Source organism: Bombyx mori, chromosome 1 (assembly GCF_030269925.1).
Source record: "Bombyx mori chromosome 1, ASM3026992v2".
Taxonomy (NCBI): Eukaryota; Metazoa; Arthropoda; class Insecta; order Lepidoptera; family Bombycidae; genus Bombyx; species Bombyx mori.
The window spans coordinates 17,392,364-17,413,775 of NC_085107.1; the positions used below are offsets into that span (position 1 = coordinate 17,392,364).

The 21,412-nt window shown below is 36.1% G+C and overlaps 1 protein-coding gene across 1 annotated transcript in view; it reads right to left on the minus strand.

Moving 5' to 3' along the window:
* Nucleotides 1-1,038: 1,038 nt before the first annotated feature.
* Nucleotides 1,039-21,412, minus strand: part of LOC101745161 (chondroitin sulfate proteoglycan 4) — a 32,105-nt gene continuing 11,731 nt past the window's right edge. Inside the window, exons 15-25 of the mRNA XM_038012471.2 lie at nt 19,876-21,081; nt 19,246-19,427; nt 18,897-19,050; nt 17,652-18,146; nt 16,505-16,700; nt 15,478-15,633; nt 13,503-15,361; nt 13,006-13,244; nt 12,124-12,274; nt 11,170-11,317; nt 1,039-7,509 (exon numbers count right to left, since the gene is read on the minus strand). Of these exons, the coding sequence (XP_037868399.1) occupies nt 11,210-11,317; nt 12,124-12,274; nt 13,006-13,244; nt 13,503-15,361; nt 15,478-15,633; nt 16,505-16,700; nt 17,652-18,146; nt 18,897-19,050; nt 19,246-19,427; nt 19,876-21,081 (4,746 nt within the window). The 3' untranslated portion in view covers nt 1,039-7,509; nt 11,170-11,209. The remainder of the gene's footprint in view (nt 7,510-11,169; nt 11,318-12,123; nt 12,275-13,005; nt 13,245-13,502; nt 15,362-15,477; nt 15,634-16,504; nt 16,701-17,651; nt 18,147-18,896; nt 19,051-19,245; nt 19,428-19,875; nt 21,082-21,412) is intronic.

Consider the following 21,412-nt stretch of genomic DNA (forward strand, 5'->3'; position numbering starts at 1 on the left):
ATCGCGTTTATATTTCGTAGATTTATTCCAGCCTACAGGCCTACTATAGCGTCTATAGTTATAGTGACGAAAGAGCAACCACCATTCTCGTATATTCATTAAAAAAGGAAATGTTGTTTATATAAATATCTACGTGTAGTTTACAAAGATTTTTTTACGTCCTTTAATTGTAAGAGTTGTGTATTTCAACACTTGAGTCTTCCAGCTCATGGGTTAAGGTGGGCGTCAGAATTCACGTTGTGATATCTATGGTATACTATTGACCATTTAACATGAGCTGGCCCGTCCGATCCGGTAGTATCTGATCCGATCCGATCTTCTCGTGAGTAGTTAGGTCTCCTTCGGAGGTGCTCAGGCGGCTGTTAGAAAATCCCATCCCTACTGGCTGAGCCTTTGCTCTCTCCCACCTTTTTTTTTAACGCTGGGGAATCCCTTTACGGATACCCGGTCGAGAGGGGTTACAGACCGGGTTATGTCGGACTCCGGCGCCTCCAGACAAGAAGAGGTAGAAGAGGAAGACCAAAGTCCTCCTCTTCTTCCAATCTCTACCGGGAGTCTACGCCTTGAGAAAGGCGCACGAGGCACTGCGCAGCGTCAACCGCGCAGGACCCGCCCCGCAAACCTATGGTACCGCACAGTGCGCGCCGAAGGTTCGTCGTCGCCGGTACCCGTCCTGACAATAGAATGGGATTCCATCCCCGGGAAGATCCCGCAGGACGTCGTCTCGGGAGACACACCGTGTGGGGGCACAGGAGCCACCTTGCACCGCCTCACCATGGAACCGACAGCAGAACACCGGGCGCCCCTGCACCCGGTACCCAATAGCCCCTACGGGAGATTAACGAGAGCATCGTGCCCGCGTCGAACCTGCCCTGGTGAAACTGAAAAGGCCACCAGTAATACTTCAAAACAAAATAAAAAGCTGAGCTGGCTCATGAATTCGTCCAGAACCAATAATCTGTAACGTAAAGAAATACCTACAAAATATAAAAGTAATAAAATTTTAATTAAAAAGTTTTAAAAGTACTAAAAACACAATAATAGTTACATTCTTTATTTATAAAACCATGCTATCCACATGAAAGTTATTCGTCTCGACTCGAAACGTAACATCTCATAGTACATTTCTTGTATGGCACAAAACGTCTTGTTCACTCAGAAATACCTTGCATGCTACAAATAACTATTCAACTAATATATTTAAACTATTGAATAAAGTAAATCTTTCAATACATAAAATTAATTCTTAAACTGCACCACAGACTATTCTCTACTGTTTCTAATATATTAATTACACCGAACATTTATTTATGTAGGAATTCGGTTTTCATACAGAATGCAATTAATTTTACAGTTTATTTTATAATGAATATTGTAATGCAAAAAAAAATCAACAAAAGTTCTATAATATACCTGTATTAATTAAATAAAGGTCTTTTCACATACAAGGTTATTATGTACATGTATAAACAACCAAACAGTAACATTTTAATTATTTCTTAAAATGAAAACAGGCGCGTTACAGTTGCATTTGAGTCGACTATTATCAAAGGCGGCAATCTGACTTTTGGACAATGATTGGTAAATCAGAAAAACGAATTATTGACTTTGTATTCCATTGGCAGTCCCAAAACTCTTCGGAACGACATCTTAGATAAATAACAGGTTAACTATTAACCTTTATTTAATGCAGGTTTTGAACCGTATTCTTTGAAGGAGACGATTATATTCAAATCAATCTGTATTGACATATCAATAACATTTTTTTTGTCCAAATGTACAGATTGCCACCTTTGATAATAGACGACTCATTTATAAGAATAAGTTAAATATAGTAATTTCTAGGTGTATACGAAATTCAGTTTATAAAACAAAAATAAAAAAGATTTACCTTTCGCTACCCCAAATCGTGGTGCCTAAATAATTATTATGTGTCAAAATTATTTTTCAATTATTTAAAGAAACCAATACCAGTCATTTTATTATTTTAAAATAGTCGATAAATAATGAACTAAAATATTCTCTTTCAATTTGGATCCGTCGCGCGATCGCGATGTATGTGAAGCGACCTTAAACACGGTAAGAGTTCATCAGATGCATGTAACTATTAGTTAAAGAGTAAGTTTTAAACTGTACTGAATTTCGTTATGATTCATTACCGACACGAACCTCTCTGTTGCTTTATTATGCATTTAATTAAATTATATCAAAATAAATTAAAATTTCAGAACGACATTGTATAAAATATGTATTATGATTGCACAAATTAAATGGAACCTCGGTTGATTGTGAAAAAATGTGATTTATTGTCATATATCAGATTAACGCGATAAATAGTTGAGATTTAAAAATAAATACTAACATACATACATAATTTTAATCACATTTAAAAGTACAAAATTTTCATCAAATCGGTGGTTCTGTTTCTAGGGTTTTTATTTTGTGCAGATAGATGAGGGAGTAAGCGGACATGAGTTCGAAGTCTCAATTGCACCGTACCTTTATTATTCTCGACATGGAGTCAGTGCACTTAAACATCGTATCAGTACTTCAGTTACAAAGAATAGCCAAACAGAAACACGTTCAAACGACATCATAGAGAAATTAAATTACTCAGGACCTATTTACTGTAGAGTTTAATTATATTACTGTTTCTATTTCGAGCTCGGGGATTACAATGAATGGAACTAGTTCTCATACTTATTTGATTTTTCTAAATTAACTCAAACTTGTCACCATTTCGAACTGAAGCAATTATTTTATAACTGTTTTCAAAGACGCCTTTTTTAGCTTTATCTATTTATCCATGTATAAAAACTGTAATAAGTCTGAATAATTTGAAAATTGTCACACATATCGATGGCAGTGTAATATAATTAATTTATCCTAATAATGCGCCGACGACAGCCAAGATGTTTTTTTTTTATTTAAAATTTGGTAGTCGGCTTAGTGTTTTCATTTTGGAGCAGGCCATATGGCCAGTAGCGCACATCCCTGGTCTGATCACGACGATAATTTCTGAACTACATTTTTTTTTCTAAATAATCAACACAAAATTTATTGATATTTCCGTTAATACTACAACATTATATCAAAGGCTGTGTATCGGAAACACGTCTTACAAACGGTGCATAGTTGTGCACTGCGTCTGTATATTCTACGAATTAATATTAGCGTGATTCGCTAGTTTTCAATTGAGACGAATATATTTATGATGAATTGTGTGTACGTATGTAGCTACATCGTAACGGAAACATAGACCGGGAACTAAATTTGTAGAAAGTTTATTTCGAGACGGCGGCACGTAACATTGTAAATAATCTTCGGAAAATGTCCCGATCTTGGCCCTTCAAGCACTACGTCTACCGCGCGGCAGAAATAGTACGACGTTACCGGTTGATCATTAGACGCAATATTTACGAACATTTATAAATTTAGTAATATCACTTCATCACATCGTTTTGCGTGATCATTCGTCAATACATTTGGTACCTATAAAGATATTTAAACCGATTTCTGTCCGACATCTATTGAAGTTACCAAGAACATTAAAGAATTACTGTATTTTTTTTTGCTTTAATTACCTAATTAAACTATTCATTTATATGACTTTCTATTCGTGTATTACTTTTTATTTGTCATTTAAACATTCCAGTATAACAAACATTCAAGGATTCGCTTATTATTACTATTACTATTCTAAATTTATCTTTTAATAAATGCTTAGAGCGCTTGTGAAATTGACTAAGTTGTTTTATGATCTATTTCGTAGACATTGAGGTTCATGATTAATTGGCATTATATTACAACTAGCATCTACAGGGGTATCATATATGAATAAAGGCATCATTGAGCACGGTAATAAATATTACAATACTTTGCGATACGCACGGATTTCTTGTAATATTGTAGTTTGCAGTAAAATTTCAGCTATTGTATATATGGTATATGATAGAGGAATATGGAAGGAGAAAACATGTTGCGCCGACCCCACGTGACTGGGAGAAGAGCAGGAGAATGATGAGTAAACTTTCAGCTATTGACACAAATTTCATTGCATTGGAATAAACCTTTTTTTTAAACTTAACTAATGTGCTATCTATACGATATCAACATTTATTTAATTATCTAATGCATCATTTGGCACATTGTAATATGAATAAAGATTTGATAAATAGAATTAACATTATTTTCAACTAAAATGCGGAAGGTTTTTGTTTTAATACAATAATCAATACCCGATTATAACGTGAACATAGTTGTAACAACGTAAATAGATTCAGTTCCATTGGGTTTACCTTATTATTTGGCTTAAGTACTACATTTTTAAGTACCATCAAAATAATTAGAAATTCTTTGGCTTACGTTCGGTTTCAAATAGAACTTATCTATAACTATTAATTAATGTTATATGCAAACACTAAAATTACATATTAATAAAATTACATCAACTTACATAAAAAAAAATCGATAAGTAAATAATATCGATTACGTAATTCAACTAAACGATTAATAAAGGATAATAAATGTATTTATTATATAATATAACGTTAATAATATTTAATTTAATCGCTAACAAATAATATAATTTTGGTTATATTTTTATTGGTTTATTATATTTAGTTGGCAACGTTTTCTTGGCGTTTACGCGCCAACGAATATTAAACATTGTTTGTTTAATTAAGTTTTCTTTTCAGTTCTTAGTATTTTATTATATAACGCGTGTGCGTGCATTATGGAACACGATTCTTAAAATAAACGTACCTTTGGCCGCGACGTTAGTTCAATTCCCAATATCGGGAGCATCATTTGACGATTCTAAGTAATATAATTCTTAATACGCTAGGTGAGTGTTACATTTATCACGTGTGCGCTTTCTTCAGCTTTCCCTGGAGATCACGGAGTACTGACTTTTGAATTTTGGAATTTGAATGAATGAATGATTGACTTTAAATTTACAAGGACTCGGGAATGGGCACGTAATACGAAATACTCATATCGAGAGTTTTTTTGATTGAAGCGAAATTTAGCTTTTTTAGCAAGATTTACCAACTGCAAAGTAATTGGTAAAGGTGCGTTTAAGTATAGCGACCCGCTCTGGCTTCGCTTCGGAAACATTAAATTTTATTATTGATAGCTTAGGGCCGCGATGTTACCCGCTGTTATTATCGGTACCACGGGTAGCATCGCGGGGCTAAGCTAGTCTAAAAAAGTAGCCTAAGTTACTCCTTATATCATCAGCAACCTATCAATGAGTGTCGTCAAAAATTGTAAAAAATGTTATTTTGGTGTATGTACCGTAGATATATTCATAATATGCATGTAGTAAAAAGCGGTTATTTCAATATTACAAACAGACACTCCAATTTTATTTATATGTATATATTAACATCAACAGTTCGATGTTTTTAATTGAACTTCAATTAAGTTTACTTCATTCAAATAGCCGACGACTCAAAATTTTCAACTTTAAATGGCTCTCCTGTATACAAAAATCGTCGTTTAAACCAAATAGCCTTTTACGCCTCAATATTGAACAAATCAATGTCCTCAAGAGACGCCAGAGGATTCTATTCAGACTCGGAACATTGTCCGCCACTAATACTGAATTGGGAGTAAGTGAGCGCTATGTCAACAATTATTCCATTCGCTTTATATATGGAGGGTAGAAATAAGGAGAAGGAGACCTAAAAAGAAATGGTTCGATTGCGTGAAAGACGATATGTGTAAGAGGGCAGTGAGCGAAGAAACGGTATATGATAGAGGAGTGTGGAAGGAGAAAACATGTTGCGCCGACCCCAGGTGATCTGGGAGAAGGGCAGGAGAGCGATGATGATGATGATGAAATAAGGAGAACCATTTCAGTGAATTAAAAAGTATCCACTGAAAAGGAGTCAATCAAGGTGGCGCGGCGCTACTGTAGCAAATGGAAGGATTTTAAAAACAGCTCTCGTAAACTATCACACTTCGTTCTGTTTAAAACTGCTATATTCATATCATTTCCAGTTCCTACACTAGCACTATTTCCATAGAGTCTTCTAACAATAACCTGCTGTTTACAGGGGAACACTTGTTCGACTTGTCCCCTATACAAGATGGTAGTCCTTACCTCTACCCTCCATAGTTTTGTAAATCTCACATTTTGATGCCGATATATAACTGTTATCCTTTGTATAATTATAACTTTGATAAACCAGTTCAGGGAGACAGTTACATACTCCAAAAGATCGTACACGTGAGCACATGTCGACGAGAACGAAATATTCTAATTCAATATATATATAAATAAAACTGTATATAGTACTTATTTCTATTTTATGTAAAAAAAAATTCAAATTATTTTATTTACCCGCAATACAATCAAAGAGCACTCTAAATACTGAGGTATTACGTAATAGGAATTCGTTCGAGAGTAAGTCTATTAAAAAAACATTTTAAATTTCCATTCTGCTATATCTATATTATTTTTTCCATAACTGTACATATCTCTAGTCCTTATTTCTTTAATATCTAAGTATTCAATCAAAAACGCATATTAGCTTTACAATTTGTAGAAGTCGAAAGAAGTTCATAAATACTATCATAAAAAATTCAGTTTTACGTTTTATATCGTTAAATGTCTTCAATTCCTATGTACGTTTTATTGCTTCAAAATTTGGCACTAATTGGCTATTTATCTTACGTGAAACATTACATTTAACATTTAAATTTATTCAGGCGAAGTATCGATAAATATTCATCTTTCGACAACACTAGTTTAGGGAATAATGAAATTTACGTTACTTACATACGACGTCCTGCGTTTTGAGAATTATCAGAAACTTTAATGATTTTTGAAACCATCGACACCTGACGTTTATAATCGTGGATTATAATGGCGTTTTACCGCGTGAAGTAAATAATTTGATTTCATTGTTTTTATTCTTCAAGGCAACGAAATATCTCAGAAAACGAAACTCATTATAAAAATTATTTTGATTATTAAATAAACAAAGAGACCCTCAAAATTATTTTATTGTTATTAAGTATTTGGACTGTCGTACAAGGAGTGTGCAGAAACCCATAGACGAAGCGCTATTAAAATAATTTGATGTCCCGAAAAATAAACCCGGACTTTTTATTACTAAACTTTTTAGAGATGCTTAATAAATTTTGAGCATCGTACTAATATTTTCGCATACATCAAAATGAATAATGTTTATTAATTAATATACAGTGACATTTCCTATTCGATATAAAAAAAATTGATCCTATTTAGTCATGGTAAATTAATGAATTGTATAATATATAAAATGGATAAAATTAGTTCTGGAACGTGGTTCGAGATTTGGTGTCTTAAGGCATGACGTATTGGTGTTATCAGTCGGTCGTTTTTTTAAACCGTTATTTCACAAGTTTTCTGTTTACGCGGTACCGTGTAATTGCTTAGTAGAAAAGGCGTAGGAACTAATTCGACGCGTCGCCGGCGGCTCAGTGGTACGCATTTTTCTTCGTTCGCTTTTAGAGTAGCTGCGGACAAAAAACAATTATATATTAGACTAGCTGTACCCGTCCGCTTCGCTGGGCATTTAAAATTAACATTATTATTTCTCACCCCCACAAAGATTCTCATCATTAACGCCCCCGCAACTGGTGTAGGGAGTTCAATACTCTTATAAATATTAACCTATCCATTAAGTACATGTATCTTCTACATGGATACCAACTTTCAAGTCAATCGAATGCACGGTTCAGTAGTTATAACGGAGCATCCGTAAAAACCACTGTTGATATATATATTAGTATAGATATATAGGTAGGTATATAGATTTGTAGGATGGGTTTATGTATCATTTTCTTGCCTATTTCTGCCATAAAGTAGTAGTACGTTTCGATCTAAAGAGTCGGATGTCTCAAGGTGGATTGCAACAATCACACTGACGATAATTTAAAACTAAATCAACTGTGAACAAGTTAACGCATCCAAGCAATGAAAAAATATACTGAATTCATTCCTTTTTTATTACAGTGAGTTTCACATTAAAAAAAAACTCTTTTTTCATAATAGAACAGTTGCAAGATGTCATAATTTAATTCCCAGCACCATCTTCAAACATTGGGAGTAGTTAGCTACGACAGCCTTTTATGGACAATATCAGATAGAAAGAAGAGTACAGCAATGCTGTTCTTCATACGTCATACGGGTGGGAACCAACTAGGATACTGCATTTTTTTTTCTTTATTGCTTAGATGGATGGACGAGCTCACAGCCCACCTGGTGTTAAGTCGTTACTTGAGCTCATTGACATCTACAACGTAAATGCGCCACCCACCTTGAGATATAAGTTCTAAGATCTCAGTATAGTTGCGGCTGCCCTACCTTTTTTAAACCGAAACGCTTACTGCTTCACGGTAGAAATAGTCAGGGCCATGGTACCTACCCGCGCGGACTCACAAGAGGTTCTACCACCAGTAAATCGAATCGCAAATACATATTTTTGAAAGCATTAACATAATGGTATCTATGGGTCTCGATATACCGAGTGTTAGTAGACCGCTTCCGAAAACGAAGACAGACGATAGTACTAATGACACCTTTGATGATGGGACGGAAAAAACATCGATGCTGGTTTAAAAAAAAAACGCATTACCAGCGTCGCGCCCCCGCCTGGGTGCGTGTAAAAGAAACGCCGCGCCCGGGCGTTCATTGATCCGAGCATCAGCTGTTTTTGATTTTGTGTTTCACTGCCTGTCGTTTCATTTAAAATAATGCTAATAAAACGTTTTAAAATATAATTTTTTTAATCAGTATCGATTTTTTTTCCGTTCCATCATCAAATTCTAATTCAAATTCAAATTCAAAATCATTTATTTCAACTTGGATGTCATCAAAAACACACTTGTTGAATGTCAAAATGTAAAAGAAAATGTTAACTCTACCACCGGTTCCAAAAAAGCCACAGTCCTGAGAAGAACCGGCGAAACAAACTCAGCGGGCTTTTTTTTTTTTTTGTATTTTCTCAACTATTTTCTTTTTTTTTTAAACAAGAAAACATATTTACAGTATACAACAAAAACAAGTCAAAAAAATACAATTCAAATAAATACTAATAATAATGAAAAATGAAAAGGCCAGGAGCGAACGCCTCATTCCCACGTAGTGCCATCTAGTAAAAAATCCTTAACTTTATAATATAAAAAATCCTTAACTTTATAATATGCCTTGTTGCACAAACGTTCCTTGACAGTTTTCTTAAATCTATGAACAGGTAGTAGTTGAACGTTTTGTGGGATCTTGTTGAAAAGTTGTACACCCAGCCCCCTGAAAGAGTTGCTTATTTTCTTAATTCGAGCCGCCGGCAACGCAAGCCTATGTTTGTTCCTAGTGTTCACATTATGCAAATCGCAGACTCTGGGGAATTCTACAATGTTTTTACGCACGTACAATAAATTTTCAAAAATGTATTGGGACGCTAAAGTTAGAATTTTGATTTCCTTAAACTTGTCCCTCAAGGATTCCCTCGGGTGCATATTATAAATAGCACGAATAGCCCTCTTCTGCAGGATGAAAATCGTTTCGACATCGGCAGCATTGCCCCATAGCAAAATGCCATAGGACATAACACTATGAAAATAAGTGAAAAAAATAGACGTGCCGTATCTTCATCAGTATACGTTCGTATTTTTTTTACCGCAAACGCTGCAGAACTAAGTCTATTCGCTAACTTGCGTATGTGAGGACCCCACTGCAGCCTGGAATCAACTGTTATACCAAGAAAAACTGTCGAATCAACAAGCTCCAGTGTCTCTCCACTTACAATGATATTAGTGTCTACTTGTCTAACATTAGGTGTGGTAAATTTTATACATTTTGTTTTTTTGTTATTTAATAACAGATTATTAACACTAAACCAATGTACCACGCGCGAGATAGCATCATTCACATCGTCATAATCTTCCAATTGTCGTTTAATTTTAAACAATAAGGATGTATCATCAGCGAATAATACGACCTCGTGACGGGTTTCAATAAACTTTGGTAAATCATTGATATACACAAGAAATAAGAAGGGACCCAATATGGAACCCTGAGGAACACCCATATTAAGTAAGACACCGGAAGATCTCTTTCCTTTAACGTCTACCTTTTGGATTCTTCCGGATAAATAAGATTTAATAAGTTCTAATGAAACGCCCCTAATACCATAATGGTGTAATTTCCTCAACAATGTATTATGCTCAACACAATCAAAAGCTTTAGATAAGTCGCAGAATACCCCAAGGGCATTATGCGATTCCTCCCAAGCCTGAAAAATATTTTTAATAAGATCTACACCTGCATCAATAGTCGAACGGCCTCTAGTGAATCCATATTGTTTGTTATGAAGCAGGTTATTGGAATAGAAATGGTTCAAAAGCTGTTCCAAAATCATTTTTTCAAAAATTTTACTCAGTGTAGGTAGTACTGAAATGGGTCTAAAGTTAGTGGGGTCAAAAGTACTACCAGATTTAAACAGAGGTATTATTTTACTATATTTCATTAGATCAGGAAACACACCACTATCAATACAGTCATTAAATATTGTAGCAAGGTAAGGTGCGATTATATCAATAATGGATTTTATAACCTTAATTGATATTCCCCATAAATCACCAGTTTTTTTAATATTAATGAGCTTCAAATTATCAATTATGTCCTTTATAGCAATATTTGTGAACTTAAAGTTAACACTGCATTTATCCACATGATCTTGCAGTAATGATTCGGCGACGGTAGGAGATGAAATTAAAGATTTTGTAGTAGAAGCTGGGATATCAGCAAAGTAGCGCTCAAAAGCACTGGCCACTTCTTGATGAGAAGTTATTATTTTATCATTGATTTTCAAAATTGATTCAGCATTGCTGTTTCTGACATTCCCAGTCTCCCTATTAATGATATTCCAAGTCATTTTAATTTTGTCAGGTGCATTTTTTATAAGATTGCCTAAGTGCAATGACTTGGCCAATGTACAGACTTTTTTAAACAGCTTGGAAACTGACTTTTTTAAACAGCTTGGATCAAAGGTGTCATTAGTACTATCGTCTGATTAAGTTTTCGGAGGCGGTCTCCTGACACCCAGTATCTATAGGAGGACCGTGAGCTAGTCTGCTAATCAAAAGCAATTAAAATATGGGATTAGAAAAGTTTACCAGGTCTGGGCGGCCCGGGCAGCGTGCAGGTATGCTTGGGTCAGACCCAGTATTGGTTGCGTCTCAGCATCGGGTTCGTAGGTGCCACACCGGGCGCTCGGATCGGATACGCAGACTCGCTTGCCTCGTAGCTGCTCCAGTCTTCTGCCTGTGGTATAAATATAGATAAAAGATTTGGATATTATAATGTAGATAAAATATATGGATATTACATATACATACATTCATCATAATTCATTCAAAGACTTTTTGGCGGGAACGCGAGGAATGAAGTTGTGTGATTTATTTTATTTTGTCTATTTAGTGTTTCTTCGGGTTTAAATGTGTAATAACGGTGGTTTATTAACTGTTTAATATCTGTGAAAGTGCACAAATGTGGGAAAATGAAACAAAGCCGCTGGACGTAACTTCTCGGGATCCTCCAAAAAGTCTCAGAAAATTGGTCATTTCATATTATCATTTTTCATAAAAATAAGAATATAAATTAAAATAAGATATGACCTAAAGGTCTTAGTTACCAGGTCATAAAATCCCTTAAAAAATAATAATAATAGTAATTCATTCATTCATTATCATCATCAATATTATAAATTCAATTTCTATAACTTGTGTATCGTTTTTATGACAAAAGTGCCGCAATCTGACCAAACATTATTATTTATTCTTTCTTAAGATGTTCAAATTTAAATCGTTTTATGTTATTCCAGATTGCTCCTTATTGGTGTCCAGTTCTCCATGAGCACACTTACCCATAGACACAGCTCCCTGTTTCTCGCCGGATCTTCTCAGTGGGTCGCGTTTCCGAACCAGTGGTAGATTCTGCCGAGCACTGCTCTTGCTAGGGCTAGTGTTAGCAACGCCTCCAGGTTTGCGAGAGCTCACCTACTTGTTAGGTTACGCTGACATAGCCTCTCAAGGCTATCAGCTTTGGTAGGGGAAAAAAAGGACACTTACGTCAGTATGGTCCTCAGCTCCGTAAGGGTATCTAGTATTAAGGTCCGGTAGTCCTGCGTCAGCTAACGGTGTAACCTTACACGCGACGCTACCTCCAGACGGTAAAGGCGTACTGGCACCAGTATGGACCGACTGTTCTGATGATACGTAACTGAAATACATAAATAAATATATCTTTTTATATCAAAATATTATTTACGCTAATTGCGTTAAACAAAACGAGCAGTGACCATGCATGGCTGCTAAGTTATTACGTCTTACGATTTGAACAGCAGGACAGCTGTAATACTCGTACAACTAAGACTTCAATCTTTAACTTCAAAGTCTCAAGTTGTCCAAAAAGTTTTTAAAATAATATAGTTACTATTTAATTTCAATTAATGTGAGCACGCCAACATAATGTTACGCCGGTAAGAGCAATGCCATTTATCGTCGAATAGCAGATGCGAATATCAAAAGAACTAGTAAAATCGAGAAGTACACCACCATCTATTATCAAATCGCGGAAACACATGTCGAAACTATTCGACTTGTCAGGAATGTTTTCGATAATCCTAGGGATGTCGTGTCGACTATAAAATCATCACAAGCGATGGCACGAAGGCAGTTAGTAATCGGATCTACTCGAAGCGAAACAGCGAACGGATCACCCGAAGCGAAGCAGAAGAAGTGAATTACGAATTATAGTGTTCTGTGTGTTAAATAAAGTTGTAATTTGTACTTCGGTAGAATTTTTATTTGCCCCAAGCCCAAGCGCGTAACAATATAAAATGCAATGGCTTAACCAACTTGGGTGTAATATCCTGAATATGTATGTGATTACAAGAAAGGCTAATTTTCTCATGCAACGCATTCATCAAGTAATTCTAGATCTGTGGTTACCGTTTAATCGGTGGTGTTCCTTGACTCGGTGAGGGCATGAGGTGGTCAGGAGGCCTCGGCAGCGGTATAGGAGCGACCGCTCCCTGACTTTGCCCGTGTATCTTTACTAAGGCGTTCTGGTCGCGGGCCAATATACGACGACATTTTATCAAACCGAATATAACTACAATCGCTAGCACAGTACCAAGAAGCGCCATTAATATCATCATGTAGTATGAAGCGGTTTCAGTATTCGCCACCTGCAAGAACATTATTAGTTTTATTGTTTTTTTAACACTTATTGTGTCTGATATTTCCTTTAACAAGCACAGTGGACGTTAACTTGAGAATATCATGGTTATTGTGACAATTAATCGAATCATATGTGAAGTAATCATTAAAAATGTAAATAGAGATTTCCATGAGCACTCATGAACGTTCCTTCACGCTAATTAGGTTTAAAGTGATTCCATTTAATAAAAACCAGTATGTAAATTGTGTGTAAGGCAAAAACTCACTGGAATTCCTTCGTGACTCTCCGGATCATTGGGGCCCGGCAAATTCTTCTTCTGCCTATTACCAATTATTATTTTAACTTCACCAGCCGCAGGCTGAAATAACGTGGTCGCTAACAAAAATCTGAAGCTGTCTTCGAAGCCGTTCAAATCCGATAGTTTTTTCTTTATAACAAAATATATGACGCCCGCCTTGAGGTCTTCGTGCGTGAAGTACGCTATTTCTCGCTCCCTTGCACTGGTCTTCTCACCGGAGCTCCTAATTATTTTCTTTATAGTGCCGTATTTAGGTTTCTTAAGTAACGTGTATATCGGATTGCTGACTGTCAGCTTAGCCAGGCTACTCGCGTCCATTGTGTTAAGGGTGATCTTAACTTTTTCGCTTTCTACCCTCAAATCACTCAGCGTCATCAAAGGTTGCACTACAACCTCAATTGCAAACGGCGGCGTTGCATTACTGTTATGTACGCATGCGATCAACTCAAAACTATCATTGGCCGTCGTCATGTCGTTTTGCATGTAAATAACGACTTTCTCGATCAATTCTTTATGAGTGAAATACGTAACGGGATTGCTGCTGACGTATATCAGACCGTGTATCGGCGGACGGGTGATGTTGTACCAGACTTTAGAAATCCTCGCGTTCGTTTCTACGTATATCTGTTCGGGAGTGATGGCCGCCACGTTTGAACCCTGTTGTAAATGTATCGGATGTAGCGAAGTAGCGTTCAGTATTACCGGTACAACGTCTATCGTGAATACCGTGTACGTGGGCTTGAACTGACCGTCCCACACTCTGAAATAAAACGTGGCTGTTTGTAATATACCGGAATGCTCGTATATAATTCGACCGCTGTTTATATCGTCTTGAGTGAACTTGTTTATCGATTGCGCCTCATCGACGGTCTGGTTCCTGTCGATCATCACGATCCTCCCTTGAGTCGGGCCGCTAATGATATCGTACAATATACCCGATGGACTTGTATCCGCGTCTTCGGTGAGCAAATCGTTTTTCGTTATCGTATAATTCTCGCCTTGAACGACCTGTATCTGGGGTGTGTCCGTCAATAATCTAAAAGGCTGATCGTTCACCGGCATTATGTGAATCGGTACGGTCACGTTACAAAGCAAAACGTAATCCGGCAATAGGTACAGAGACATATCAATTTTATCATTCAAACTGTCCGAATCGTCATGCTCGTAGTTCACAACACCATTTTCTAGTTGATACTGAGTCAAAGACAGCCACAATGGTTTTAGTTCACCGTGCGAAGGTTGCGACAGTTGAGCTTCTATTTGCGGTTGACGCAATCCGGCCTGTGTCTCTAAATAAGATATAACGTTGGAAACGTTCACTTTGATCGGTACTTTATCGCCTTCTTGAACCTTTATCTGCGGTATGTAAACGTATTTAGACAGTCCTCCGGACGACACTGATATATCGATATTAAATATTTGATCGGTCAGAGGCTTGGCCAGTGCTGTTTCAACCGTAAATACGAATGAATCGTTTGTATACAAATCGGAAAAGGGATGCGTGTGTTCGTAATACACAACAGAATTGTTCAGATCGTGTTGAGTGAATTGTTTTATTGATCTGTGACGATTCTCCCCGTTTAACATTATCAATCTACCTAAAGTTGGTGCCCTTTCGATTTTATACAAAATGCTTCTGGAAGGATCCGAACATTTAGACATCAATATATTGTTGGTTAGCGGTTCCCTCATCAGGGGGAATACTCGTAAATTTTGTTTTCTAATAAGCTTTATTGAAACCGATTTTGTCGAGATTAGGAATGTAATTTTAGAGAGTTCGTGAAGTCCGTCAGTCACGTTGAATATCATCTTTCCTTTTGTTCCATCTGAAAAATGATGTGATAGTTAAAACTTATCATAAGATCACATGAGCTTTAATTTGGGTAGATATTTAAGAAAAACGTACAAAATTTACTTTAATATTTACAAAGTCGTTACTTACTTTTGTGTACAAAAATGACTTTTCCTTTATCAATATCAGCCTGAGTGAAGTGATCGACCGCTCTCTCGATATTTTCCTTCATAGCGATGTACCCCGACACTATATCGACAACTCGTATCGTCACATTCTCTAGAGGAGTATCGATATCGTTGACATCTGAAAAATTGGCACCAAATATGGAATAATTTTCGTTAATATATTAGATATTTTGGTAAAACATTTATTTTAGTCAAGGAAAAAGAGTAAATATTTTAATCAAATTTATATTAATACACTGATTTTAATTATATCATTGCACATAGGCGGGTTGTCATTGCAGTCCATGTCTTTGTACAGAGCTACCCATCATGATTGACGTAGCCTGTTAACAAAACTAAAGACAAGTGAGTTATAGCCACTCGTGTGGGCTATATCCCCCTATTTATCTATCTTTCAGGCCTCCCCCAAGCCTATCTATATATTAATATGTGAAGCAAAAACTTGCTACCCATTTTTACGAAAATTGCGGGGACGGAGGAGTATGAATTTTTATCACACTTTTAGAGAACTAGTGGTTCCCCGGTAGTCGATATTCGACTATAATTGATTGAAATTATAAGTTTGTATGATTCTATTGTCAAATTCTATTATACTTCTATAGTCACAGATTTCGCCAAAACTACACTTTATATACACACGATATAGAGGAGTGCAGAATGGTAATACTTTTTTAAACTTATGCTTATAAAATACATTAAATCAATAATTAACAAACACTACACAAACTACCATGTATTTGACACACACACGCGTATAAGCAATTTATTTATTGTGATAAGTCGGTGATCAAATTGAGAATAGAATAATATTGTTCGTCTTTAATGTTATTTGTCTAAACTGTGGCCTGGTCGAAAACTGTGATTATAGAACAATGATGATTATAGAAATATGACAATAGAACCCTAATAATGTTCAAACTTATAATTTCTACAACTGGGCGAACACTAATAACACTAGTTATTTCATTTAAAGGAATTCTAGTACTCACAAAGCTCACTCCTGGTGAATGTAAATGTGCCTCCCTCCCAAACACAGAGTCCCGTATTGGCCGCTACTATAGGAGTTTCATCGTTCACGGCCACTATAGTTATACGAATATAAAACGGTTCGCTTTCCTTATTGTTTTCAGTTAATGCGACAAGTTTGACGGCATCTGATGACTCTTCGGAACCGTCGTTAACATACTGAAAAAGTTGACGGAAAACGTTATTGAATTGAAATTTTTGAAAATTCAATACAAACCACAGTATCATAACTGCATATCGTACAAGCGGTGCTATAAAGTCACTTATGCAATTTTTGTTAAAACTGAACTGAGTATGAGAAAATACATTTTTTAATAGTTATCGGTGAGATGTTTGCTTTTACTGATGAAGTTTAAAGTTTTAGTTTAAATATTATCGTTTTTATTTCTTTAGTCTAGCTGAACTATATAAGAACTATAAAATGTTAAACTTTCTAACGATTCTCCTGAAAAATTACATGATTTGCATTAGTGACGTTATCACACCGTATGTGCGATATATTATACTAGCGACCCAAACTCGCTTCGCTTCGGGAACTATAATTTATTAATGATTATGAAAACAGGATGGTAGATTTTTCCTACTTGCTTGACACTTATCGTTATATTCTTGGTAATGCACACTATATCTTTATAAATTATAGCCAATGTGTTATTCTGATGTGTCAGCTATATTATTGTCAATTATTATAAGGTTACATCAAAATGCATCACGTAGTTTTTGCGTGAATAACAAACATACATCCATACATTTTTACAAATTTTCGCGTTTATATTAGTAGGATGTTTTCTACAATCTAACTCAACAGTACAAACATTAATCTATTTTATTTTAAACTAGCTGTACCCGCCCGTTTCGCTGGGCATTTAAAATTAACATTATTATTTCTCACCCCCACAAAGATTCTTATCATTAACGCCCCCGCAACTGGTGCAGGGAGTCCAACACTCATATAAATATTAACCTATCCATTAAGTACATGTATTTTCTACATGGATACCAAGTTTCAAGTCAAACGGATGCATGGTTCAATAGATAACGGAACATCCGTAAAAACCACTGTAGATTTATATATTAGTATAGATCTAGTACCTTCTAAGTGATACCCACCTGAATATTACCAGAATTTAATTTTAAAACTGGCAACAAGTTCAACTCCTGATCTCCCATCATAATTTTTCCGTACTTTGGTTTCTCAACGACTTTATACGATACAACTTTACCCCTATAATAATCTGTAATCGTTTTGAATAATTCCGGCCTCATGCTGATCGATTCACCTTCAACTACAGTTAAATTCGATGCCATTATGTAAAAGTGTTCAGGTATTATCACTATTGACATTTCTATATCACGCAGCCAAACAATCCCGTTCGTGACGTCCATTTTGATTCGGTCGCGAGTGCGATTGACGCCAGATTGCACGTAGACTAATCGATTCGAGTTTATAATCGATTGATCGAACACTCGGGTGTGGATCGGTTCCTCGTTGTGATTTTCTGGTTCTAAGCTTCCAAGAGTCGAAGCGATTTCGAGCCATCCATGATTTGGACCCTCTGTAACTTTGTAAATTATGTTTGAAGGTTCGATTTGTGGATGCATAATCTGTAACAAGATTTGTATTATACAAACGGACTTTGCCGGGAATGCGAGGAGTGAAGTTGTGTGGTTTGTTTTATTTTGTCTATTTAGTGTTTCTTCAGGTTTAAATGTGTAATAACGGTGGTTTATTAACTATTTCATATCTGTGAAAGTGCACAAATGTGAGAAAATGAAACAAAGCCGCTGGACGTGGCATCTCGGGATCCTCCGAAAAGTCTACTGAAAAAATCTCAGTAAATGACCACCATTTTACTGAGATTATATTTCATCCCATATCATTTCATTTAATTTCATCCCAGTTGATTAATGTCTCAAATTAATCATCTTCATTTAATTTCACTCCATATTATAATTTTTCAGAAAAATAATAATAAAAAATAAAATAAGACATGACTTAAAGGTCATAGTTACCAGAAAGTCAGTAAAGGTCATAAAATCCCTTAAAAAATATATTATACAAACAGCTAACTGCCTCCGTAGCTGCGCTATGGAATACAAATTGTATGGCGTGGACCCATTCTCAGTCCGCTTGTTAAACTTACACGAAAAGCCGAACAAATAAAGAATTTTAAAAATTGGCTAGTTTTCATTTTGATCGCTTTTCATGAATATACATACAAAAACACCAGATTCTACTGTTTTAGTAAATATACTGACGATATCATCACTTGTATTTTGATATATTCGAAATCTAGGAGTGAAATCCTCAACTAGTAGTAGGTCTTGTAACATTGTCATTATTCAATTACTCACTTCCAAGACATCTTTGGTGATATTAACGCTTGTAGATTCCTCAACAAATAGCGGTGTGTTAGTTTGCACCCTCAACGGTTCCCAATAGCTCGACGGAAATATCTTTACCGTATATATTCCCTCGCCCCATGTGTCAAGGCACATCACTTTGAATCTGAAAATATTGTTTTTAATGATACATTATAACTGAAGAATAAAACAATGCTTAATTTTTGCTTTGTGTTTTGATGTTATAATTATTCAAATAATCCATTCGATTTACTTTTGTACCAATCAACCAATATTAAGACTGTTTAATAGAATGTGGAAAACAAATGGCGAATGTAAATAATGCTAACAGGTACATTACCTGAACTGATCGGAGGGTGTTTTGGGTTCCCTGTGTCTGTAGGCCACTCTTCCAGCCGCTATGTCTAACTGAGTGAAAGTGTAAGCGCCTTGACCTTCACCCACTTCTATGGAGCCATGCTTCGGTTCCAAAGTTACCTCATAACGAATGTCCTCCTCTAAACAATTCATATTCGTGTCCACCTTGAAATTATACAAAATATTATTTGAAGAATGTAAAGTAAAAGATTAATTTATACTTTATGAGGACTGAGAAGAAGTAATGTTATAGACTATGGTATAAAAATATTGACCAACAAAAAAAAAACAAAAGCATAACTTTTTTATTTGTACATTTATCAATTCATTGTATTTTCTGCACAGCTCTAAGTGTAGAGGTGGAGCATTTGATAAAGGTGCAGACAAAACAAGAACAAGCTACCAGATTGTAATCGCATTTTAGTCGACGAGCCTGAGACCTGTTAGAAGTAGTTTCGTTAACTTTGCCTAATTCAAGCCACGTTGACATAACCACCCAATCGAAAAAGGGCTACTTTCCGGAGAACAAACTCAGCTCTGCTTGTTTATTATATTTCTCTTTAGCACACAGAACGCCCCCTGCACGTATTCGAGCCATTGAACTACGACCTACCTGCATATCGTTGGGTGTGATGACCACAGCCTTCCCATTCTCCATGATAGATCCGTTTGATGGGTACATTCTTATAAAGGGCGGTGATGCTTGTATCTCCAAGTTACCGTTAACATCGTACCTGCCGTCCGACACCCAAAACGCAAGCTTCCCGTACTCTTTGCCTTGATGTTTGAACAAAACCAAATTTTTATTAATATCGTCTTGAGTGAACGTCGCTATTTGCTCCGATGGATTATCAGCTCTAAATATACCACCGTTGGGTGGGTCTTTCGGTGACCTCTGCACAGTGTAAACAATATCTGAAGATTTTGTGTCCAAATCTGCATCGGTGTAACTCAAATCTCGTGCTGTAATAAGTCTAGCGCCGCCGTGTACGATGTGAAATGTGTTGTTGTTAACTCGCACTGGGCTGTTGTCGTTTTTAAGAATTATATCGATATGAAATACTCCAACATATTGGAAATCCTCGGGCTCTGGACTCAACGCCATGAAGTGGAATGAATCGTGTCGACTTTCTGAATTGTCGTGCGCGTAATAAACTCTGTCAGAATTCAATTCTTCTAAAGTAAAATATGTCGTGTTGTCTCTAAGAATCTTTAGCATATCCGTTATAACTTCAATCTTTCCGTGTTTCGGTAAATGAGTGATGTTGAATATTAAATTCGTTACTACATCGGTTCTGAAGTTCAAATGCGTTGCTGGTATGACCATTCTAGAACCTTCTGACACTTGAAGTCTTTCTAAAGTCGTGCGCACTCGATTCGGGGAATGATCGAATGAAATTGAGCTCGGTACGTGCCTTATCATCATAACTCCAGTGATATTTTCACATTCCGTAGCTCCGACGACGAAATGAAACTCATCTTGTATGTGCGAATAAGCACGTCTATGTAAACGATACCATAATTGATCAGCGTCGATGTTTTGCTGTGTGAACGTATTGTGAATTTGTAAATGATGTTTTCCGGATGACAAATGAAGAATGCCGTATTTCGGTGGTCGGAGTATCGTATAAACAATTCGATCGTTCGATAAGGCTAACGGTTTTGTTTTAAATCGTAGATGTTGCGCCGATATAAACGCTTCTCTAGTGTTGTTCAGCACTAGCTCTTCGTTAATCGATTGATATAGTTCGAGTTTGATAAATGTTAATCGAAAATCGTATAATGTGTTCGTTCGTATAGATCCAACGGATGCTTTAAACTGAAACAAAGGTTTAATCGCATTAAATATATTGGTATAGTACTATCTTATATTGATAAATAGGAGACAGTCTTTGTTTAGACAAATTCTGAGTTAATACAGAGCAACTTTTAGATTTTATTTATTTATTGATTAGTTGGGTGGACGAGCTCACAGCACACTTGGTGTTAAGTCGTTACTGGAGCCCATAGACATCTACAACACAAATGCGCCACCCACCTTGAGATATGAGTTTGAAGGTCTCAGTATTGTTACAATGACTGCCCCGCCCTTCAAAATGAAATGCATTACTGCTTCACGGCAGAATTAGGCAGGGTGGTGGTACCTACCC